At 42.9% G+C, this 25,296-nt stretch overlaps 1 protein-coding gene across 2 annotated transcripts in view; it reads right to left on the bottom strand.

Annotated features, from left to right (window-relative positions):
- Positions 1-21,402: 21,402 nt before the first annotated feature.
- The window catches only part of SNX4 (sorting nexin 4), a 74,308-nt gene continuing 70,414 nt past the window's right edge, over positions 21,403-25,296 (bottom strand). For both annotated transcript variants that reach the window (XM_021070204.2, XM_084990888.1), the window contains one exon: positions 21,403-22,568. In XM_021070204.2, coding sequence (XP_020925863.1) covers positions 22,521-22,568 — 48 coding nt within the window. In that variant the 3' untranslated portion in view covers positions 21,403-22,520. The remainder of the gene's footprint in view (positions 22,569-25,296) is intronic.

Below are 25,296 nucleotides of genomic sequence, written 5' to 3'. Positions count from 1 at the left end.
ACATCAAAGCCACCAGGACGGTCCTGCCCCCACCAACTGCAGTTTGTGATTCAGTAGGTCTGGGATGGGGCTGACAATCTGCATTTCAAAGGTCCCAGGTGCTGCTGCTGCTGCTGCTGCTGCTGCTGGTCCAGTCTTCACTGAGATCCACTGCCTTAGGGGAAAAGGAGGAGACAGTGCCTAGAGCACAGGCTCCTGCTCTAGATTTCTTCTCTAAGGGCGTGGGATGAAGGGTCTGGGGCCCACCTTGCAACCCCAAGAAATATGTACCCCAAGCTGGAGTGAATTCCTCCATCACTTCCCTGCACCCAAGCACCTTGATGCCAGGCGCCTAAGCTGCTCCCAGTCTCAATAAGGAAGACCATCCTGGGGAAGGGCCTACAGTTTCCGGGGGCAGAGAGGTTAGGCCTTACCCGGGCAGGTCTGATGGGATCTCTGGTTTCTGACTACTCCGTGTTGACCCCATCCATCCACGCGGGGCTTCCAGGATGGTGGTGGTGTGCTCCTACGTGTTTCTGTGCCTTGGCAGCCGCACATCTTCGCAGCTGACCAAGAAAAGATAAACCTGATTTAAAGTTCCTGGGCTCTCACCATTCCCTCATTGGGTAATTGTCCTGAGAGCAGTTGCAGACATTAGCACTAATTAGTTAATTTAATTTTATGTGTGCCTTGTTAGGGCCCCAAATTCAATCTACAAATTAATGGCAGCTTACATGCAAATGAGTGGAATTCACAGTCCCCAGTCTTCATGGTTTAGGTTTTGATTTTTTTTAAACAGCCTTACAGCTCATAAGCCATCACTGGGTATTTCCTTTGAATCCTCAAAAAACTGTTTCTGATTCATTAAGCACCTAATTGCACAGCTCTGAAGGGAAATTTCTACTAAAAATGAAAACCAGCATCTAGTGGGCCTTGGCCCCCTCATCACCCCCCCCAACACCGACTGCAAATTCAACTGCTCTCATGGCTCCCTCGGTGCCCTGTCCTAACTGACCTCTTCCTGACCATTGTCTGTTCCTCCCAGTGTCTCTATTCTAACCTAGGCACCCACACTGGGTGTCAGGACATGTGGGATCCTTCCACTGACCAGGTATACTGGGAAGACACCTTGCCTCTCTCAAGCTACAGAGGGTTTTTTGGCTTCCCTGCAGCCTACGGAGCTTCTGGGCCGGGGATCAGATCCAAGCCACAGGACCTAAGCCACGGCTGTGGCAACGCCGGATCCTCAGTCCACTGTACTGAGCTGGGGACTGAACCTGTGTTCCAGTGCTCCCAAGACACTGATGATTCCGTCACGCCACAGTGGGAACTCCTGGGCTATAGTTTTCTTATCTTAATACAGGACCAACAGGATGGTACTTCGGATGGAAATGGGAGCCACTGCTCCCCTAGGGCTGCAGTGAAGCTGGCCCTTGGGTCTGGGAGAGGAAGGATTTCTTCTGGGGGCTTCGGAACTCGACCCAGAGATGTTGTCAGGGCAGGGGGCAGTCCTGGGGAAGGGGGTGAGTTGATGCTGGCTGGGGGAGGTGCTGGGGGAGGTCCCAGGGTCACTGGGCTGCCACTTAATTTTTGCAGGCAGCTTCAGTGAGGGACAGCCTGCAGCTTCCATGGGGATGCAAAGAGCCCTGGGAAGGTCCAGAACTGTGGGAAGAACCAGCCCAGGCTGGCCGGCACCTGTGTGGAGAAATTCAAAAAGCTCCACCTCTGAAACACCATCATTACAGGAGCCCGGGCTGGCCTCTGGCTGAGCAACCTGCAGAGCCCTGAGAACAGCTGTGGCATGGGAGAATGGCCCTTTCAGCCTCTTGTACCTTCTCAGAGGTGAAATGACCACAACTGGGAACCACTCAGGTTCTCTAGATTCATTATTGTGGGGACGCTTTAAGCTTTATTGAGGTACAACTGACAAATAACGGGAGACATTCTTAGTAAGTTGGATGTGGGGAGCTTGGAATCATTTAGTTGGACCTTAAAAATATGGTTTCTTATTTTCATCCAGGCTGGTAAAGCAAGACATCTGGTCATTTGAGAGAACTATGGTGCCAGAGTCTGCCTGGGCTGCTATAACATAATCCCACACACTGGGTGGCTGATAAGCAACAGAAATTTCTCACACTTCTGGAGGCTGGAAGCCCACAGTCGGGTGTCAGCAGCGTCAGGCTGTGGTGAGAGTTCTTTCGGGTTGCTGACAGCTGCCATCCTGCTGGGCCCTCATGTGGGGAAGGGGTGCGAGCCCTCTGTGGGGCCTCTTTTAAAAGAGCCCTAATTCCATTCTTGAGGGCTCTAATTTCAGGACCAAAGATCTCACCTCCTAATACCATCGCATTGGGCAGTAGGACTTCAACATATGAATTTGGGGGGAAAGGAATACTCAGACCACAGAGTAGCCAGGTCACTGTGGGCACATCAGCAGTAATGTTCCAAGATCCCATGAGCCATTCTCATCCCTTAAGAGAGCAAGAGCCAACTGTACGGAGCACTTAGTGGCAAGCATTTGACATGCATTATTGCATCTGTACATTTCTGCACAGTAGGTGCTATATTTATGTCCTCTTTGCATGGAGGAAAGCAAGATTCATCACATTCAAGTAACTCAACCCAAACCGCAGAACTATAGCGGATGGAGCTTAGCACTCCACTCCTGGCTGCTTCTCCAGCCCCACCCAGAGGTTCCTAACTCCCAGGAACCTGTCTCTGGCCATGCAGACACCTTTCCCCCACACTTGAGGGGGGTTCTGGGAAGCAGTCAGATTGCAGCTAGGACACTGCTGGGGGTGGCTTGGAGTTTGACCCTGGACCATTTAGACCAAACCCACATGTGGCAGAATGTTAAAAAAAAAAAAAATCCTTTTTCTGTTCTATTTCTGTTAAAGGATAAACGCAGTTAGACAATACTAGCTGCTTTGAAAGAGACACTGCTGGGCAAGAGAGGAAAAGCAGCAGCAAGCAGTGCCTCGTGCTTGTTCAGGAATTCTAAAAAGAAAGAATAACCCCCTCACTTTTTTTTTTTTTTTTCTTTTTGCCTTTTCTAGGGCCGCTCCCGCGGCATATGGGAGGGTCCCAGGCTAGGGATCACATCGGAGCTGTAGCCACCGGCCTACACCAGAGCCACAGCAACGCGGGATCCGAGCCAGATCTGCAACCTACACCACAGCTTATGGCAACGCTGGATCCTTAACCCACTGAGCAAGGCCAGGGATCAAACCTGCAACCTCATGGTTCCTAGTCGGATTCGTTAACCACTGAGCCACAACAGGAACTCCCCTTACCTTTTTTTTTTTAAAGGGGGGCAGAAAAACCTCAAACCATGACTGGGAGATTGAAGGAATGAGAGGGGTTTGTGGACTCGTAGATCAGAAAGAGGTGCGTCCTTCCTCACAAGATGGGTGGGTGGGGGTGGTGCTTCTGCTGAGCCCTCCCTAAACCCCTTGCCCCAGATCCTGATGGGCTCTCCTGGTGAGGATGGTCCCACAGCCTCGATGCTGTTAGGGGTCGGGGTGCAGGGGCTAGAGGCAGCAAGGGGTGGGTGGAGCGTCAGGGAGAACCAAGGGCTGGTGAGTCAGGAACGGAGTTTTCCCCCTGAGAACTAGACTGATGAAATCTAGGCTAGAAAGGTCCACGTTCAAAGGTCTGTTTGCTTTATTGTCTTTTTACCCCGAGGAATGTGCCTGTTGAGTTAATGTTTATTTTATTGAATAGTCTAGTTTTAGGCATGTCAATAAGAAGCTACTTTATGGGAAGAAAATGTCATTTGAGGCTGATTTCCCATCTCCAGTCAGAGGTCCTTCCTGGGCCCATTGGCTCCACTGCCACCTGGTGGTGGATGCCTCCAGAGCAGGACTGGCCATTTGGGGAGCTGGCCATTTGGGGGGCTGGGCCATTTGGCTATTTGGGGGGCCTGCCAGAAGCAAGACCAGAGTTAGAATCCTGGCTCTGCTCACTTGGAGCAGGGTGACCAGTTAGATAGAGCTCCCCTCTCTGAATTGCAGTGTCCACATCTTAAAGTGGAGACTGTGATGCAAACATGGGGCGGGGGGGGGGGGGGGGGAGGTTGTGACCATCCAGTGAATTAACATGCTCCCCGGTGCATAGTAAATGTTTAATAAACTATTAGTCTTACTGGGAAAGAACTCGATATCCCCGTGGGGTTCTGTTTTCCCGATTTCCATCCTGATTTTCATGCATCCTCGATGAAACTACAGAAGACATGGCCCCCACATTGGTGGCTGTCACTGCCAAAATCAGAGGCCAAGAGATATTGTCAGGTTGGTGGAATTTAACAGGAATAATGTAAGTTTTAAACTACACATATCATCCAAGTGCACAAATACGGGGCAGGGGCGGGAAGTGCCTGGTTGACAAAGAAAGACCAAGCCAAAAACCCCGAGGGATTTTAAGAACGCATAGCTTGACCAGAGCCAACTGGGTGATGCCACACTGAAAATTCTCACTTGATCAACAGCCAGGAAGGAGCAACAGATATGACAAGCCTTTAAAATGTTCATACACCCTGGTCTTGTGATTCCACTACTAGAACTCTACCTAGAGGAAATAATCAGTTAGTTGTACACAAAGATGGTCACTATAGTGTGATTTATAAAAGTGGAAAATTGGAAACAATAAATGTCCAATAATACAGGACTAATTAAACTGTGGTTTAGCCATGGGCAGTCCTTAAATATCTAAGGGGACAAAAAACTCACATACGAGATAGACATATTAAAAATCTCATATAACTTATGAAATAGGTTGGGGTGGAGGAGAACCAAGGTATAATTAGAAATATAGGGTCATAAAATACTAATAAAAAGTTTTGATGAAGATAAAAATGAAAAGCCTTCAGGGAGTGGGATGGATGGGGGGGAGGGGCTTGGGATTCGTAGACGAAACTATTGCATTTGGAGTGGATAAGCAATGAGATCCTGCTGTGGAGCACAGGGAACTATATCTAGTCACTTATGATAGAGCATGATGGAGGATAAAGGGAGAAAAAGAATACATACATATATATATATATATATGCCTGGGTCACTTTGCTGTACAGAAGTTGACATAACATTATAAAACAACTATAATAAAAAATTTTTTTGTAAAGGAAAAAGGGTTAGGGTTAGGGTTAGGGTCGGGGTTAGGGTTAGGGTTTGAAAAGGAAAAAAATTAAAAGCCTTCATGCACCTAATGGGATAGCTTCAAATTGTATAAGGCATAAACCGACAAAACTATAAGGAGAAATTAACAAGTCCAACGTTAAAGTAGATTTTTTTTTTCTTTTTTGCACATGGAAGTTCCTGTCCCAGGGATTGAATCTGAGGCAGAGCTGAGACCTACACCACAGATGCAGCAACGCTGGATCCTTAGTCACTGCCCTGAGCTGAGGGTCGAACCAGTGCCTCCACGGAGACAAGCCAAATCATTAACCCACTGCACCACAGAGGGAACTCCCTGGAGTAGGAGATTTTAATATACCTCTCTCAGTAGTTGATCAAGCAGACTCAAAAAAAAAGTAATAAGGGAAGCTTTGAATCTCACATTTTTTTTTTTTTGTCTTTTCAGGGCCGCACCCATGGCATATGGAGGTCCCCAGGCTAGGGATCTAATCAGAGTTATAACCGCTGGCCTATGCCACAGCCACAACAATGCCAGATCCAAGCCACATCTGCGACCTACACCACAGTTCACGGCAACGCCAGATCCTTAACCCACTGAGAAAGGCCAGAGATCAAACCCACAACCTCATGGTTCCTAGTCAGATTTGTTTCCGCTGTACCACAACGGGAACTCCAGAGTCTCACAATTTTGAAGCTTAATAAAAGCCCTGCATAGTACACTGCACCCTATAGCTGAAGAAGATATAACCTTTTCAAAACCACATGGGACATTTATAAAACCTGACCACACACACACATAGAAAACAGCAATTTCAGTACTTGATGCTAAATCTGTCTCAGAACAGGGAGTTTGGGGAGCCACAGCCTCTTTGATTTGGAGCTCAGGGAAGATCTCCCAGAGGCAGTTATGGCTACGATGAGTTTGTGAAAACAGTTCTCCAAATAAAGGAGATGGATCTGAGGGCTAAGCCCACCTCAAGCAGCAGAAGCAGCAAGTGCAAGGGTCCTGAGGCAAACAAAAGCAAGTGAGCTCAGGGAAGCGCAGAGCGTACCCCTGGCTGTCGGTAACACCCAGCTCTCTTGGCCTGCTTCCAGGCAGAGGCTCTGTCATGAATATCCAGACCCCACCAAAAACTATGGTTCGGTTTCCCCTTCTAACAGGAGATGGGGGTCTTCAGTTACCTCTAAGCCGGGGCATGTCCCTCAGAGAGGAACATGAGCTGGGCTCGAAAAGGAGCCAGCCAGAGCTCAGGTGTCAGGCAGGCTTGGTGAGCTTGCACAAACAGGAAGGTCACAGGACTCCCAAGGTTCTGCCAACCACCAAAGAAACCCTCTGCTCATTCTCCACAGGGACCCCAAAGAGCTCTAGAGAGGCCTCCTTGCAGGCTGGGCCAAGCACGGCAGGAGCCCGAAGGCATCCAGGCCTGGATCAGCCCAACGCTCCGACCCAGATCCACATCCTCCTCTGGGGTTCAGGTCACCTGCTAAACACAGGTATCACTGGCTTCCTGCCCACTCCGCCCAAGTGTCACATACACAGGCTCAGGTTTAGGAGGGAACTCTAGAGGTGTCTGCAACAGCAACTGTCCAAAGTCCCTGCATGGGTGAAAGGCAGCGTTGATCCCAAACACTCACTCAGCCAGTTGCTTTCCCATCTTCTCCCCCAAAACCACTCTCCGTGTGGCCCCTGAACTGGTGTAGGGCTCACCAAATCCCCCTTTCAGTCCCCTTCCCTGGGTGGAGCCAGTGGTAAGATATGACAGCCAGAGAGGTTTGGGCCAGCCACTCAGGCCCCTCAGCTTGGGAGACAAATATGGAGAAAGAACACATGAAGGAAGGAACACCATCCAGAAGTCAGGAATCTGCACTCACTGGCTGTGTGACTGTGAGCAAGCCACTTGCCCTCTCTGGTCATTTTTAAGATGAGGGGAAATCCTCTCTAAGCTCATTTCTTGCTGAAGACTCTGAAATCCTATCCTTGAAAGAACTAAGTTCATTTCAAGGACAGTCAAGCAAATTCTTAATCGGAGAATAAGACTGACTTCCAATGACTTACCCGGGCTGCTGAGAGGTGGAAGGACGCAGGGGTGGGAACCCTCAAGCCTTTGCTGAGCCACAGACCAGGAATTACACCTCCCAAGGGGCTGTAACCGAATCAGGTACCAGGTTCATTTTGCCCCGGAAGCAGCAAAAGCCAAGACGCTGAGATGCGGAGGTTTACAGCAAACAGAGGACGTACAAAGCACCCAAGGCAGGCAAAGGGAGAACAAGTCTCAGCTCCACCTCCCCAAGGCCAGGGGCTGTGACTCCTGACGGGGTAAAGAAGAAAAGCAGCATGGCTGTCTGAGGCGTGGGGAGCTTGGGGAAAGGTGATTGGGAAAAGGTGAGATGATGTATATTCTGTTCAGGGGTCACTAGGTCACAGGCAGCTGCATGTTGAGAAACGGAGGTGTTAGCAGGACCCGAGGTGGAGTTTCTGGCCCTCTGACGTCCAAAGGTCACGGCAAGCGACCCCTTGTGCATGCCCAGTTGGAAGGTTGGGGGTCCTCAACCAGCTCAGCTCAGACTAGACGCCGCTGAATCCAAGCCCCTGGAAAACAGCTCGGGCAGACATCTTCCTGTTTAGGCTTCTGCTGCTCAGAGGATGTGCAAGCCTTTTGTAGATGACCTTGATTAGGGAAGGCAGGTGAAATGGAGTTTTGACTAATGGTCACCACCGTCTCAGGGCTGCCACCAGGACTTGGGGCAATAGGGCTGTGTGCTTCAGTCACAGCAACACAGAGGTAACACTGGTGTTTCTATCAGGCCTGAACATTTTTGATATGCTAATAAGTCCCAAGAGAAACCATTCCTGTGTGTGTGTGTGTGTGTGTGTGTGTGTGTGTGTGTGTGTGAGATCCCTATCTACAGGTCTACCTACAGAGAAGATACAAATATATAGAGAAAATTGTGCTCTCTCTTTCTTCACATACATATGAATATACAGTGAATCAAGAAATGTAGAATTATGTGATAAATCATGGGTTTGGTTCTTGAGCATCTTTAGGGTGTAAGGGAAACAGGGACGATACCCCAGTTCTCACAGTGGTGATCCAGCTTGAACTCACCGGTGCCTAAATACCAGCAATAGGCAGTCTTCCTGTCTCCTGCTTACACTGGGCGGACCTCTGGAGAGGCATACTTATTCTGGGGCCTAAGTTCGAGAAGGATGCTTCAAACCAGAGGCCCCCAGGTAATATCAGCTCACGTGGGGTGGGGTCAGGAGAACAGGAGAGTGTTGGTTGAAAGGACTGGGTGTTCAGAGCCTGAACAAGAACAGACAGGGGAGGAATGCAGCAATGGCACCCACAAAGGCAACGGATGTAGGTTAGCACAGAAAGAGAGTTGAGTTTTGACTAAAATGTAAGTAGAAGGAAGAAAGATTAGTTACAATAGTGCTGGCTGTAGCCACACGCATAGATTCACCCTTGGTTCTCCTGTGATCCATCCTTCTCCCCTCAGTGACTTTTATTCCCAGGGTTCACTTGCCACCGATCTGCTGACATCTCCCAAACCCATCTTCAGCCAAGACTCTTCCAGAACATCAGACTTGTACATCCAGTTCCCTTCTGGTCACCTCGACCTGGATGATCTCAGCCATCTCAAGCTCCATGGGTTCTAAAGTGAATTCTTCACCACAAATCCATGGCTAAAGTGGGATGGGCTTCAACTTGTATCAGCTCCATCTTTACTGACCATGTCAGGAAGGCAAGGAAGGGTATGGAATGTGTCGCTTAGAACCACACTCTACTGTGGTGGTTACCATTTCCATTTGCCTCTATCCTTAGAATGAGGTGTTTTCTTTTTTTTTTGGTCTCTCTCTCTCTTTTTTTTTTTTTTTTTTTGTCTTTCTAGGGCCACACCTGCAGCATATGGAAGTTCCCAGGCTAGGGGTCGAATCGAAACGGTAGCTACCAGCCTACACCACAGCCACAGCAACATGGGATCCAAGCCTCGTCTGCAACCTACACCACAGCTCACAGCAATGCGGATCCTTAACCCACTGAGCGAGGCCACAGATCGAACCCATGTCCTCATGGTTGCCAGTTGGGTTCATGAACCATTGAGCCATGACGGGAACTCCCAGAATGAGGTGTTTTCAACTTGGTTGGTCGTTGGAATCACCTGGTACATTTTTTAGGAAATTCAGATTTCCAGGCCCCAAACTCCATGACTCAGAACACCATGAAATTGTAACTAATTTTTTTCGAAGTTTCAATCCCACTAATGATGTCAATGAAAGTCAGTTATGCTAACTAGCAAAGACGTGAATTTTACCACTGAAAAGTCATTTCTTGGGAGTTCCTGTTGTGGAACAGTGGAAACAAATCCGACTAGTATCCATGAGGATGCAGGTTCAATCTCTGGCCTCACTCTGTGTCGGGTGTTGGGGATCCAGCATGACTGCGGCTGTGGCTATGGCCGGCAGCTGTAGCTCTGATTGGACCCCTAAAAAGAAAACTATATCTCTTTTTTTTTGTTTGTTTGTTTTTTGTCTCTTTGCTATTTCTTTGGGCCGCTCCCACGCCATGTGGAGGTTCCCAGGCTAGGGGTTGAATCGGAGCTGTAGCCACCGGCCTACGCCAGAGCCACAGCAACGCGGGATCCGAGCCGCGTCTGCAACCTACACCACAGCTCACGGCAACGCCGGATCGTTAACCCACCGAGCAAGGCCAGGGATCGAACCCGCAACCTCATGGTTCCTAGTCGGATTCGTTAACCACTGCACCACAAAGGGAACTCCAACTATATCTCTTTTTATTATAGTCTGTAAGAAAAGATCAGGGATTGATTTTGAGGGAGTAAATGCCTTGACCCTTATTACCACCCTTAACCAGAAAACAGACTTCCTGGCTCAGTCCTCTCCACTCTTCTCTTAAAATGTAGCAACTCTGGGAAGTATTAGTCACTTGGTGAGTCCAGAGGGAATCTGCCCTCCATTTGGTCTCTCTGAGCAGCGGGTGCTTGATTGCACAGCATCGCTATGTTCTCACAAGAATTCTGTCCTCAGGAGAAACTCCCAAATCACTTTCTCTCTCTCCCTCCAAACTGGAGCAGGGAAAGAAAGGGCAGGGCAGCCAGGCCAGGAACTGACAGATACTAACTACAGGCTGGCCGGCACCAACTTTCAGTGGGCTCCCATGCTGCCTCTTGGCCTGGGGGAAGGGCCTGAATTTCCTGCTTCTCCTGACAACAGTCTGTCATTTTGGAGCCTTGATGCGTTGCTTTCTGTACTTTTTTTTTTTTTTTTTTTTTTTTGGCTTTTTAGGGCTGCACCTGCAGCATATGGAAGTTCCCAGGCTAGGGGTTGAATCAGAGCTACAGGTGCCAGCCTACACCACAGCCACAGCCACACAGGATCCGAGCGCAACCTATACCACAGATCACAGCAAAGCCAGATCCTTAACCCACTGAGTGAGGCCAGGGATCAAACCCGTGTCTTCATCGTCACTAATCAGGTTTGTTACTGCTCAGCCATGAGGGAACTTCACCTTTCTGTACTTTTGATAGTTTTCCTCTTTGAACAAGCAAAATACAGCTATGCTCACCTTGTGGGCAGGGGGTGGGTGAGGATGGGCAAAATGTAGGCAATTCTAAATGGTAGGTCATTGCCAAATTATTTTAAAACTAGCATAGGAATGTAGTTAGGCATGAATGTACTAGAACACACCTCCCCTACCACGTCAGCCGCTCCCTCGGTTACATACTTGGCTCCCCACTCACAATCCCATTTTGACCAGTGGGAGGCTCAGCCAGAGCTGCTACAGGAAAATCCTCCAGGGCAGCCCTCTCACAGATGATCAAGAGATGACTTTTTCTTACGAACCACATGCTCAAACTGGAACTGAAGAAGTTCACTCAACATATTGGAAATACACAATGTACCATTTTATGTAGGATATAAAACTAGAAGATCTAAACAGACAATTCTCCAAAGAAGACATACAGATGGCGGAGAAACACATGAAAAGATATCCAACATCACTCATTATTAGAGAAATGCACATCAAAACCACGATGAGGTACCACCTTACACCAGCCAGAATGGCCATCATCAAAAAGTCTACAAACAATAAGTGCTGGAGAGGATGTGGAGAAAAGGGAACCTTAATACACTGTTGGTGGGATTGTAAATTGGTGCAACCACTGTGGAAAACAGTATGGAGATGCCTCAGAAAACTGAACATAGAACTACCATTTGACCCAGCAATCCCACTCCTGGGCATCTATCCAGAGAAAACCATGACTCGCAAAGACACATGTACTCCGATGTTCACTGCAGCACTATTTGCAATAGCCAAGACATGGAAACAACCTAAATGTCCATCGACAGAGTAGATCAAGAAGATGTGGTACATATACACAATGGAATATTACGCAGCCATTAAAAGGAATGAAATACCAGCATTTTCAGCAACATGGATGGACCTAGAAACGATCATGCTAAGTGAAGTCAGCCATACAATGAGATACCAACATCAAATGCTTTCACTGACATGTGGAATCTGAAAAAAGGACTGAACCTCTTTGCAGAACAGATACTGACTCACAGACTTTGAAAATCTTAAGGTCTCCAAAGGAGACAATTTGGGGGGTGGGGGGATGTGCTGGGTTTGTGGGATGGAAAATCTATAAAATTGGATTGTGATGATCACTGGGAAACTACAAATGTAATAAATTCATTGAGTAAAAAAATAAATAAAACTTTATTTTTAAAAAAACAAATTTAGGAGTTCCCTGGTGGCTCAGTGGGTAAAGAACCTGGTGTTGTCACTGCTGTAGCTTGGGTCACTGCTGTGGCAAGGATTCAGTCCCTGGCCTGGGAATATCTGCATGCCCTGGGAATGGCCAGAAAATAAAAATAAAAACAAAATGTATCTTACAGATGTGCTCTTATGTGAGCATTGAAAACAAGGGTGTTCATTGCATCATTTATAACAGCCCCAAACTGGAACCTACTCTCACTTCTACCAATGTGAGGCTAATAAATTATGATCTATATGGAATACCACACGGCCAAAAAGATATATGTATTGACATGGAGTACTCTTCAAGATGTGGTAAGCATGAACAGAATGCTCCCATTTGTGTGTGTGCAGGGGTATATATACACATGAACATGAGAGACTATTTCTAGAAGGATACAAAGGAACTCAACACTAGTGGTCACCTGTGTGGAGAGGAGCAGGGAGACAGAGGGGTAGAGAATGAGAGAAGGACACAAATTTTCAAGTATAGGCCTTTCACACCATTTGAATTTTTTTTAACCATCTTCATATATTAATTTAAAATTTTCCTTTATTTTTTTATGATAGCTGATTTACAATGTACTGTCAATTTCTGCTGTACAGCAAAGTGACCCAGTCATATACATACATTCTTCTTCTCACTTTATCCTCCAGCATGTTCCATCGCAGGTGACGTAGATACAGTTCCCTGTGCTCTTCAGCAGCATCTCATTGCTTATCCACTCCTAATGCAATAGTTGGCTTCTACTAACCCCAAACTCCCAGTCCTCCCCACTCCCTCCCCGACCCCTGGGCAACTACAAGTCTGTTCTCCATGTCCATGAGTTCGCTTCTTTTCTGTAGATAGGTGCATTTGTATATTAGATTTCAGGATATAAGTGGTATCATGTGGTATTTGCCTTTCTCTTTCTGACTTACTTCACTGAGAAGAGAATCTCTAGTTCATCTGTGTTGCTGCAAATGGCATTTATTTTGTCCTTTCTATGGCTGAGTAGTATTCCAATGGACCTAATCAAACTTAAAAAAGCTTTTGCACAGCAAAGGAAACCATGAAAAAAAAAAAAAAAACCGGAGTTCCTGTCATGGCGCAGTGGTTAACGAATCCGACTAGGAACCATGAGGTTGCGGGTTCGGTCCCTGCCCTTGCTCAGTGGGTTAACGATCTGGCGTTGCCGTGAGCTGTGGCAGACGAGGCTTGGATCCCATGTTGCTGTGTTGTAGGCCGGTGGCTACAGCTCCGATTCGACCCCTAGCCTGGGAACCTCCATATGCCATAGGAGCGGCCCAAGAAATAGCAAAAAGACAAAAAACAAAAAACAAACAAACAAAAAAAACAAAAAGACAACCTACAGAATGGGAGAAAATAGTCTCAAATGATGCAACCGACAAGGGCTTAATCTCCAAAACATACAAACAACTCATACAACTCAACAGCAAAAAAACAAAGAACCCAACTGAAAAATGGGCAAAAGACCTAAAAAGACATTTCTCCAAAGACATATAGATGGCCAACAGGCACATGAAAAAATACTCAGTATCACTAATTATCAGGGAAATGCAAATCAAAACTACAGTGAGGTACCACCACACAATAGTCAGAATGGCCATCATTAGTAGTCTACAAATAATGATGCTAGAGGGTGTGGAGAAAAGGGAACCCTCCTACACTGTTGGTAGGAATGTAAACTGGTACAACCACTATGGAAAACTGCATGCAGTATCTCAGAAAACTAAATATAGAACTACCCCATGATCCAGCAATCCCACTTCTGGGCATATATCCAGACCAAACTTTCTCTTTTTTTTTTTTTTGCTTCCTAGGGCCACACCTGTGGCATACAGAGGTTCCCAGGCTAGGGGTTGAATCGAAGCTACAGCTGCGAGCCTACACCACAGCCACAGTCACAAGGGATCCAAGCCACATCCCTGACCTACACCACAGCTCATGGCAATGCCAGATCCTTAACCCACTGAGCGAGGCCAGGGATCAAACCCGAAACCTCATGGTTACCAGTCAGATTCATTTCCCCTGTGCCACAACGGGAACTCCCAGACAAAACTTTCATTGAAAAAGATACATGCACCCCTATGTTCACTGCAGAACTATTCACAGTAGCCCAGACATGGAAACAACCTAAATGTCCAATGACAGATGAATGGATTTAAAAAAAATTTTAATGTTCTTTTGATATGTCAACTATGAATTTCACAATCTACAATGAACTCTGATATGTCCTTTATCATTCATACTTATAACACTATGGGATCTTTGATGTGACCTCTTTTTACTTTCCTGGGTAAGAATGAGGGAACATAATTTGGCTTTTTTCGGCTTTTGTGTGCTTATTGTGTATTCTCCATCTTTTCCTCCACTTCTTATATATTAAGAAGTTATTTTTACGTTTTTATTACACATACTTTGAACTAGCTACTGCCTTGCGCTACTTCTCCCTTCTTCATCTGTAGAGTGCAGCGTTCACAAACTAAGCGTTCACTAACACGCAGGCAGTGTCGTCCTACAGGGTGGTGACTAGAAATCATCATTTTATGACATTACCTGTCAGTAAGTGGAGAGGGCAGATGTGCACACTGGCTCTCGATTTCAGGATGCTATAGCCACATTTTGCTGATGGCCTAATTCCTGATACTTGCTTGTTTGAATCTTCTAACTTAAAATTCCTTTGGGAGCCACTCTTGGGGAGATGTGCGCTTTTGTCACTTTTTTTTTTTTTTTTTTTGTCTTTTTGCCATTTCTTTGGGCCACTCCCTCGGCATGTGGAGGTTCCCAGGCTAGGGGTCGAATCGGAGCTGTAGCCACTGGCCTACACCACAGCCACAGCAACGCAGGATCCGAGCCACGTCTGCAACCTACACCACAGCTCACGGCAATGCCAGATCCTTAACCCACTGAGCAAGGGCAGGGACCGAACCCGCAACCTCATGGTTCCTAGTCGGATTCGTTAACCACTGCGCCACGACGGAAACTTCTTTTGTCACTTTTATTACCCACGTCCATGTTCATTTCCAGTGTATTAAACTAGCTAATACATACACCAACTTTGATAAAGTTCCCATTGAGCCATGAGGTAGTGAGACATTAGATATGAGGTAGTGATTACTGTAATTTTTCTTTCAGTTGCAAAGCAGTTCAGTGGACAGAGATATCATTTCATAAACACTATTCCTATCATCTGCAGGAATTTTAGTCAACTATTCATTAAAATTAAATAGTACTTGAAGGTTTATGATATAAATAAAACAAAATAGGGGAGTGAGTATGGATGAAATGTGATTGGTCAGTAGTCATAACTGTTGGGCTGGATAAGGGGTACATGGAGATTTTCATTGTATTTTTCTCCACATTTTTGAATAGGTTTGAGAATTCCCACAATAAAATATTACTTAAAAAAAAAGTTTAGGGAGTTCCCATTGTGGCACAGTAGGTTGCGGGTTCGGTCCCTGGCCTTGCTCAGTGGGTTAAGGATCAGGCGTTGCCGTGAGCTGTGGTGTAGGTTGCAGCCGCGGCTCGGATCCCGCGTTGCTGTGGCTGTGGTGTAGGCCAGTGGCTACAGCTCCAATTCGACCCCTAGCCTGGGAACCTCCATATGCCACGGGAAGTGGCTGGAAAAAAGGCAAAAAGACAAAAAAAAAAAAAAAAAAAAAGTTTAGGATACAAAACAGCAGCCCCTTGCCCCACTTCTCCCTATTCCACATTCTTCAGCCCCTTCAAATCTTTTTGCCATTTCTTTGGACATTATATTTCATAATAGTGCTTCCGGTGCTATATCTTGATTTATCAAAACATACTGGATGAATATTTGGCTCTCTTTACCTCCCTTCCCAATCAACCACTACGGTGGATAAGCAATCATGTTTGGATAAGCTGACTGTCATGTTTCTTCCATTATTATAATTATGTAAATATTTAAACTTCAGAGCCATGTAGTATATTCTGATTATGATTCACTTCTTGCAAAATATTTTTCTCCTGAATATTTAATAACCTTGTGTTCTTATTGCTTGGTTTTCTGCTATGGCTAAATCATCTCCCTCCAATGGCCTCCAAATATAATACCCCACATCTGTCAAACCTACGCAGAAGTCTACAATGCCAGCTTTTCCCCAGATGTTCTTCCTCCTAGAGCTCTCCAGCCCTGGCTCCCTTCTCAACAGTGCCTCCCTGGGACTCCTTTTGACCTTATCCTGGGCATACCTCTCATCCTCCTATGTTGGCTCTCTTTTTTCCTTATCCTGTTTTCTTGACTTTTGGTCTCTGCTCTGGCTTTGGTGAATCACATCCTCCAACAGCTTCTTGAGAAAGAGTATATAGGAAGAGAATTTTTTGAGACTGAGTATCCAAAAATGTCTTTGTTCTGCCTCACACTTGACAGTTTGGCTGTCAAGCTGGAAATAATTTTTCTTCAGAATTCTGAAGGGATTATTCTATTCTCCTCCTGTATCTAAGAAATTCTGCTACTGGGAAGCCTGCTGTTATTCTGATGGCATTCTTTGTATATTAACTGTTTTCCTCTAAACTTTTACTCATCTGAAATTTCAGGGTAATGTGCAATGGTGGTCTCCTAAGCATATGGAGAAAGAGTTAGGAATAGAGTCTGTCCTTGATACAGACTTTTCGCCAATCTCTCCCCCACCCTTTAACTCCACACCTAATTCCTTCTTACCAGGGTATCTCTTTCCTCCAATTCCTGAGTCTTTGGGATTGTTGTACAAATTAGCTTGCTTCTCATTAGCAGCCCCAGCTATGGGCACATAAATTTCAGCTGCCACTGTTTTGCTTAGTCAATTAACACGCCTCCAATCTTTTTATCTTCCAAATTTTGTGAACATTTATTGTATGGAGTTTTCTCTTCTGTTCCTTTGTCCTTAATGGTACTTTCTTTTTCTTTACTACCATTTTAGAGGAAGTTTGAGATGGTGCAGATAAACCCAAAGATAAATACAGTCTAAATCACTGTAAGAGAAAGTCTTTCACAATATCTAATGAAAGCCTCATTAATGCTGTTATAATTGTATTACTGAATTTCAGTCTTAATTTTTTCATAACTATTATCCACATATTCATCTTTATCATTGAAGTATCACATAAATTTTGCTCTTAATATAAATTTGCAAACTTGAAATTATACTAAGAAGTTGGTATTACCTAAATTTTTATTGGTATAATTGTAAGCTATTGTATATTTTCTAAATAAATGTACCTAAATAGATCTCAGTTTGGCCAGGCCATTGGCTAGTAATATTTCCTGCTATATAAATATATTTTTTATTGAACACTTCACTACTCAAAGTGTAACCAGTAGCACTGACAGAATCTTAGGAGCTTGTTAGAAATGCAGACACTCAGGCTCCACTCTACACTACTAATTATCAGAATGTTTTAACTAGCTCGCCAAGTGATTGTCAAACACATCAAACTTGGAGAACTAGTGCAGTACGTCAGCACAGCCTGCCTCTCACCCATGTTTCCTCTTCCTGTTCCCATTCCCACAAGTACCCAAGACATTTTCCTTTCAAATATCTTAGTTCGAGCATGATGAAAGGTACCCTTTTTATCCTTCCCCATTCGTGTAGATCTGTTCCGAGGCTCTCTCCAGATGTCTGCTCTTCCAAGAGGGAAAAGCCTAGAAAGTAGAGATTCTAGAGCCATGTTCCTTGGGTCCATTTCAACTCTGGCCCTCCTGGTACTAGCTGTGGGGACTTGGGCAAACACATCACTGTGCTGTGCAGGAGTAGTAGTGAGCACTCAGTGCATGTTGGCTATATCCTCTGAAAACAAGGCCTTAACAACTGAGTATTCAGCATTTTCTCCTTGTCTTCTGGTGATAGTGCTTCTATCACATATGTGAAAGGGACGGTTTATTCATTTCAATTAGTTCTACCTTCATCTGGGGGTGACTTTATGCATCTGCTGAATCAATATATTCCCCAATTCTTGTGGACTTGGAGCGCCCGCCAGGTGAACACTGCGTTAGAGCTTCAACTATGAGGCATCCATCTGCTTCAGGGTTCAACAAATCCTCTGTGAAAAAGGAGCACAGGGAACAACAGGAGAGGGAGACAGTTGAAGGGAGGTTGAGGTGAAAGCCAGAGGAATTTCAGCACTGCTGGCAGGAGAGGGAAATGGGGACACAGATGGTCTAACGGGCAGTTGTCCAGTGATGGACCTAATTTGCTCAACATTAAGTAGCTGTAGATTTTCCATCCCATGCCCTTTATTAGACTGATTCCTTCTATTTCCTAGTTTGCTCAGAATTTTAAATTATGAATCAGTGTTGAATCTTGTCAAATGCTTTGCCTGCATGTATTGAAATGACCATGAAGTACTTCCTTTATTCTTTTAATAATTATAGCAAATGGCTTTTCATTTTAAACCAACCTTGCATACTGATCATAAACTCTACTAGGTGGTAAAGTATTATGCTCTTTACAGGATTCAATTAGCTAACAATTTAATGTTTTTTGCATCTATGTTCATGATATATATTGATAAGTCACTTTCTTTTCCTGAATTGTCTTTGGCTAGTTCTATTAGGGTAATATTTGTTCTCATTTTTTTTTTTAAATGGGAAAAGTATTTCTCTCTGTTTCTGAAAATTTGTGTAAAATGCTTGCTAGAATTCACCAGTAAATCCACCTGGACCTTGAGTTCTTTTACTAGAAAATTTCTGACAGTAAGTTTCTTCAATATAAGGCTACTTCACATTTATTGTCTCATCTTGAGTTTGTTTTGGTAAGCTATGTCTTTCAAGGGATTTGATGACTTCATCTAATTTAATGGTTTAAAGTTGTCCAGGATATTCTTTACTAGCCTTTAAATGTCTGTAAGGTCTATAATACCCCCTATTTCATTCCCGATAGGGATAATCTGTGTTTTTTCTTTCATCCAGTTTTGCTGATTTCACTCCTTTAGTCTTCTTAAAGAACTGACGTTTGGCTTTGTTAACTCTATTATTTACCTGTTTCAACATCTACTTACCTTAATTTGCTCATTTTCCTCCCTAGTCTCTTCCTTCAAGTATACAAATATACAAAGCTATATAATTTAGAAATCAAGTATGATTCTACCGATTTGGCTTTTTGTTACTTTATTTCTCTGGGTTACTCAACCTTGGAAGAAATTCCTAAATTTTTTTCGGGAAAATTTTTTTAGGAGAATCAGTAAATCCTGCCCTGGATGAGAGTATGCATATAAATCTAAAAAATGATTATAGGAATATAAAAAGCCTTGCATTCCTGTTACGTAACTGTTGGTTTTTCATTCCATTCCAAGCTGGGTGTTTATTCTAAAGATGCTTGATTTTTAAGAACCCTCAGTTCCTGTTTTGGATGCTATGTTGTAATTACCAGTGACTCATTTATCCATACCCAAGTTTTTGGATATAAATGAAAGGTATGACAATTTTTTTTAGGGCCATACCCGCAGCATATGGAAGGTCTTAGGCTAGGGGTTGAGTAGGAGCTACAGCTGCTGGCCGTGGGGATCCAAAAGCCATGTCTGCAACCTACACCACAGCTCACAGCAACATGGGATCCTTAACCCACTGAGTGAGGCCAGGAATCGAACCTGTGTCCTCATGGATACTAGTCAGGTTTGTTACCACTGAGCCATGACAGGAAATCCTTGACTTCACTTAATTTTAATGCTTTGACTACACCAACTATATCACTAGTATACTGTCAAGATAAAATTTTCCTCTGGTACTATTTATTTTTTTGATCTTTTCTAGGGCCACACCAGTGGCATATGGAGGTTCCCACGCTAGGGGTCAAATTGGAGCTGTAGCCGATGGCCTACACCACAGCTCACAGCAACGCCAGATCCTTAACCCACTGAACAAGGCCAGGGATCAAACCCGAAACCTAAAGGTTCCTAGTCAGATTCATTAACCACTGAGCCATGACGGGAACTCCTCCTCTGGTACTATTTATAGTTAATGTAATGAGTATTCTTTCTTTTTTCTTTTTTTTCTTTTTTTTGTCTTTTTGCTATTTCTTTGGGCCACTCCCGCGACATATGGAGGTTCCCAGGCTAGGGGTCGAACTGGAGCTGCAGCCACCTGCCTACGCCAGAGCCACACCAACGCGGGATCCGAGCCGCGTCTGCGACCTACACCACAGCTCACGGCAACGCCGGATCGTCAACCCACTGAGCAAGGGCAGGGACCGAACCCGCAACCTCATGGTTCCTAGTCGGATTCGTTAACCACTGCGCCACGACGGGAACTCTGAGTATTCTTTCTTTAATTACAGCTTATATATTTTATCTTTTTATATTTATCTTTAAAAATCTAACCCCTCCTTCCTTTAAATAATTCATCTGGGATTCTAATTTTTAAATACTGAAAAGGGTTAACATATATAGATTATTTTCTTTACACTGGATAGTACCAAAACTGATTTCCATCATAAAGTAACTTTAAGAGTTGTTTGTTTTTTTTTTTTTTTTTTAAAGGACTGACTGTGCTATCAAGTGAAACTTTTCAAAATCAATCCATCAAGAAGTTCCCACTGTGGTGCAGTGGGTTAATGATCTGGCTTGTCTGTGTAGAGGTGCCAGTTCGATCCCCAGACCAGTGCAGTGGGTTAAGGATCTGGCGTTGCCACAGCTCTGGAGTAGGTTGCAGCTCTGGCTTGGATCTGATCCATGGTCTGGAACTTCCACATGCTGTGGGTGCAGCTGGAAAAAAAAAGAGAAAGAAAAAGAGAGAGATTTCTACTTAAATATACATATAATCAAGTGAATATTTGTATATTTCAGAGAAGATAATAAAATACTTTTCTTAGTTCATCTTTTAAACCTGAGGTATCGGAGTTCTAGTCGTGGCACAGCGGAAATGAATCTGAATAGGAACCATGAGATTTGGGGTTCAATCCCTGGCCTTGCTCAGTGGGTTAAGGATCCGGTGTTGCCATGAGCTGTGGTGTAGGTGGCAGACGTGGCTCAGATCTGGGGTTGCTGTGGCTGTGTTGTAGGCCGGTAGCTATAGCTCTGATTGACCCCTAGCCTGGGAACCTCCATATGCCATGCGTGCGGCCCTAAAAAGCAAAAAAAAAAAAAAAAAAAAAAAAAAAAAACAACCCCAAAATACCCGAGATATCAATGGCCTTCTCACATTAAGTCAACTAGTAGAAAAGAATCTAACATATTTTACATTTAGTCTAAGGTTAGGCTAGGAGAAAAGGCTTTTGATTTTTAAATGCCAAATGGGAAGTTATTTTGTTTCATGAGCCAAGAGATGACACAATTCAATGGAATGAAATATGTAACTATCAAGATGACTTTTGCTTCTAGAAATTTTCTTTTAAAAAGGTAAAAAAATGTTGAAATCATTTATCATTTCAGCATCTTATTTTTTAAAAATCCAGCATTTTGGCATAAGACAAATTTATACAATTAAACACTTCAAAACATAATATGGCATATATTATTTTCCCACAGGGCATCAGATAATAATTAGTATTTTGTTAAAATAACAATAATCATATGAAAATCAACACAATACTTTATTTATTGTATAAGTTTGGCAAACAGCACAAAAATTCAGCAACATTTTAAACATGTAAAAAAGTCGAATGCTGAACAGTACTGAAAAAATTTTTTTACATAATTAGTAATAATGAGTACACATGTAGGGTCCTGCAAAGCTAGCAAAAAACCAAGGGTGCTTGGCTTCTGAACATATATCACAAAACACACACACAAAACCAATATAATTTATCTTTACAAAAATTACAGCCAAGCAATAAAAAAGAAGGATGTGAATAATGAAGATACTACCACCTACGTTCACTACATATATCTTATACATTGAAATGCTACATCTTGTACCCTGAAATGCCATGTGTAGAGAGCCAAGCAGAGTAAATTTAGGCTCATCACTGAGGTTAAGAATTATTAGAGAATTTAATGCTTGTATGTAACATAATCAATTAAAATTTTCTATATAGCAATTCCTAGATCATAACAATGTATTCCATTATATATCTGAGAAGTTGAGTCTTTATTGGCAGTATAAAATTTTTGACCAGTATCAAAATTCTGGTAAAACACAAATTGAAGGCATTTTCTAGTGTATGCAAATGTCACGGGGGCATTAATGAATGTGGGAGAAATTTTTAGATTTCACACTAAGTTTCTGCTGAGCTTTGTCAAATCAAACAGCTCAACTATAAGGCAAGAAAAAATAACCCCCTATAACAGATTAGTGGGTTTTACCGAATAAAGATAAGAATTCAATTTTAGGAAAAAAACTCCCTACATAAGCAGATCTGAAAGAGTGGCACTGAAACAAACATCTAGAAATTACCTAACATCTTGACATTCAGTCACTGCTTCATAAGCCCGACAAGTTGTTGGTACGTTTTTTCTAATTAACACTTTAGAATCAGCACCAGTACCCAAAACCTCAAATTATACTACTTAATCTTCATTAAAATACATCCTTTTGTGCTATATTAACGTTAACTATAATCAAATTAAAGAAAGTTGAATTTACTCAACTTATATATTTCTGTATATGCTGGGTAGCAACTTAAATTTTTTTTATCTACTTGTGCTTCTGTTTTGGGGCACTTTGATTGAAGAGAAATTCATTACACAGGATTACATCTTGCTAAAGCATTCCTTAGCATTGGTCCAAACTTGAATTCCCTTTAAAAACAAAACAAGCCAAAAAAACTTAAAAATGTGATTTTGGAAGTATTCTGAAAACCCAAGTACTTGGCTTACTGGTGTGCTAAATAAGTTTTACTTTTTGGAATAAATAACAAGTCAAGCAAATATGATACCTTTTCTGGCAACGGCTAGTAAGTCAAATACCTTTTTAAAAAAAGTAACAGAATCATTTGTATGAGTCTATCTTCAAACCAGAGAAAGAAATCCTACAACTTCTTTTGAAAAACTCATTTAATCGTATCACATATTCATACCATTTCTACTTACAGGCCAAACAAGTTTTATAATATTTGAAATAAGAGAAAAAACTGAATCTAATAATTATATACTAATTAACAAATTATTAATTTATTAGTCTAATAACTAATTTTTGATAAAAATTAATTAAGTACTAAATTATCAACTCACTCTCAATGGTTCTGTCAGGCTATTTAGCAAAAAATTAATATGCTATAATAGACCTAATATGCTTAAACAAAAACGCCTGTTTGAAACTGGGGTGAAAAATGAATGTTTGTAAAAATATAACAGTAAAATCTGAGGAAGTGGTAGGAATAAAGGCATATTTTCAATAAACAAGATACATATTCTCTAATAACTGCTAAATTATGGAGAAAGAATATTTTCTTTAATACTCAAACATTAAAGTATGTCAGTATTTATTGAGGCTTTAAACAAACCAAAAAAAATCTTTTCAGCTTTTTTCCTCCTTGATGAACTACAAAAAGAAAAAAACCCCTCAAAAATTCTTTACTATGTCTCAGATTGCCTGGATAAAGTAGTACTAATGGTGTATGCACTGTCAGAAAAGGTAAGATAGAACTCATATGCACTATCCCAGTAAGAAAATCCACAGCACAGCAAATGAAAAAACAAAAACTATACACTAACACGTATAATCCAACTCTGTTTTTGTGGGAAAGAGGAAAAGTGTATATTTTCTAAATGATTGTATATGTATAGTAAGTCTAAAAAGACACACAGGAAGGTGTAACAGTGTTGAGTTTTCAATAAAGGATGTGGGGGAGTTCCTGTCATAGCTAAGCAGTAATGAACCCGACTAGTATCCATGAGGATGTGGGTTCGATCCCTGGCCTCACTCAACGGGTTAAGGATCCAGCGCTGCTGTGAGCTGTGGTGTAGGCTGCAGACACTGCTTGGATCTGGCGTGGCTGTGGTGGAGGCTGGCAGCTGCAGCTCTGATTCGATTCCTAACCTGGGAACTTCCATATGCCTCAGGTGCAGCCCTAAAAACCAAAAAAAAAAAAAAAAGTGAGAGAGATAAAATAGTTTGAAATATATAGTTATCTCCAGTTACCAAAAAAAGGTGATGTTAATCTTTACTTCTCAACTAATTTTAAGTTACTAAAGAAAATAGCACTGTAGATTTGCAAATATAAAAATCCAGTCCATTTGGGAGTTCTCTTCGTGGCTCAGCAGTTAATGAACCCAACTAGGATCCATGAGGATGCGGGTTCAATCCCTGGCCTTGCTCAGTGGGTTAAAGATCCAGTGTTGCCATAAGCTGTGGTGCAGGTCACAGATGCAGCTCAGATCCTGTGCTGCTGTGGCTGTGGTGTAGGCCAGTGGCTACAGCTCCGATTTGACCTCTAGCCTGGGAACCTCCATATGCCAAGGGTGTGGCCATAAAAAGAAAAAAAAAAAAAAAAAAAAATTCCAGTTCACTTGGAGAAAAAAAGACATGATGAAACATTATAACACTAAGAAATATAGTTACATACACTCTTATTAATCTCATGTGAATAAACTCATTTGTGATAATTTTTTAGGATACATGAGTAATACTATACAAGTAATATCTGTTTCATTCAGAGATGACATTTTAGCACCCTCAACCACCTCACCCTAAGCAAAGTGTGGGGAAGAAGTCCTTTGAGCCATTATATCACATCTGCATTCTACTGAGGAAAAGAAGCAAACAGGAAAACACAGGAGCTTATTAATGAGTCTTTTACAGTAATAAAACAAAACCAACTCTACAAACTTTTGTTTTCTGATCTTTCAGACCTTTCAAGATTTAAAAAGGAGATTAGAAAAAAGATTATAAACATGAAGCAGCAGCAGGAGCTGATAGGATGAAAACAGCAGAGATAGAAACACTCTAAACTACAGTGTATTCAATCATGAGCCCTTGCAGACTGACTAGTCATGGTTTTAACTTCTCTTAGGTGACTCCCAAAGATCTACAACATGAAGTAACTCAAATTCATTGAGGCATAACTATGAACTTGGTCCACTGAGTAATATGTGAGTCTGGTGTTTCCAATTCAAAACATCTTCGTTCGCTACGGCTACTGCTGGTCATACAAGTGAAACGGGCTATGCGAGAGATGGTTCTGAGCCAGAAAATCTAAACTTTGGATAAATCAAACCATAAGAATGTTCATATGAATGTGATTTTTTTTTTTAAATCTCTTGGAATGTTTTCATAAACATGGGAATCTATCTTACTACACAATTTACTCAGATAATGCATGTAAAATTGCTCAATAAATCGCTGGGAAAGTGTAAAGCACTGGTACTGACTAGCAGTTACACAGGCAGATCTAAGGTTATGAAAAAGAGTCTATGGAATGTTTCATGGTTTTGTTTTTAAAATAGCATTTTAGAAAGATTTCCACCATTGCCCAGATTCTTATTTTAGCCAAAATAAGCTTCTATGTTTGTTATCTTCTACTACAGA

Source organism: Sus scrofa, chromosome 13 (genome assembly GCF_054392235.1).
Source record: "Sus scrofa isolate SSC_HxYL_T2T_F1_AM1 chromosome 13, Sscrofa_HxYL_maternal_Yorkshire_Landrace_v2.0, whole genome shotgun sequence".
In the NCBI taxonomy this organism is placed as follows: domain Eukaryota; kingdom Metazoa; phylum Chordata; class Mammalia; order Artiodactyla; family Suidae; genus Sus; species Sus scrofa.
Note: the sequence above shows the minus strand (reverse complement) of the source record. Positions and strands in the feature narration are given on the sequence as shown.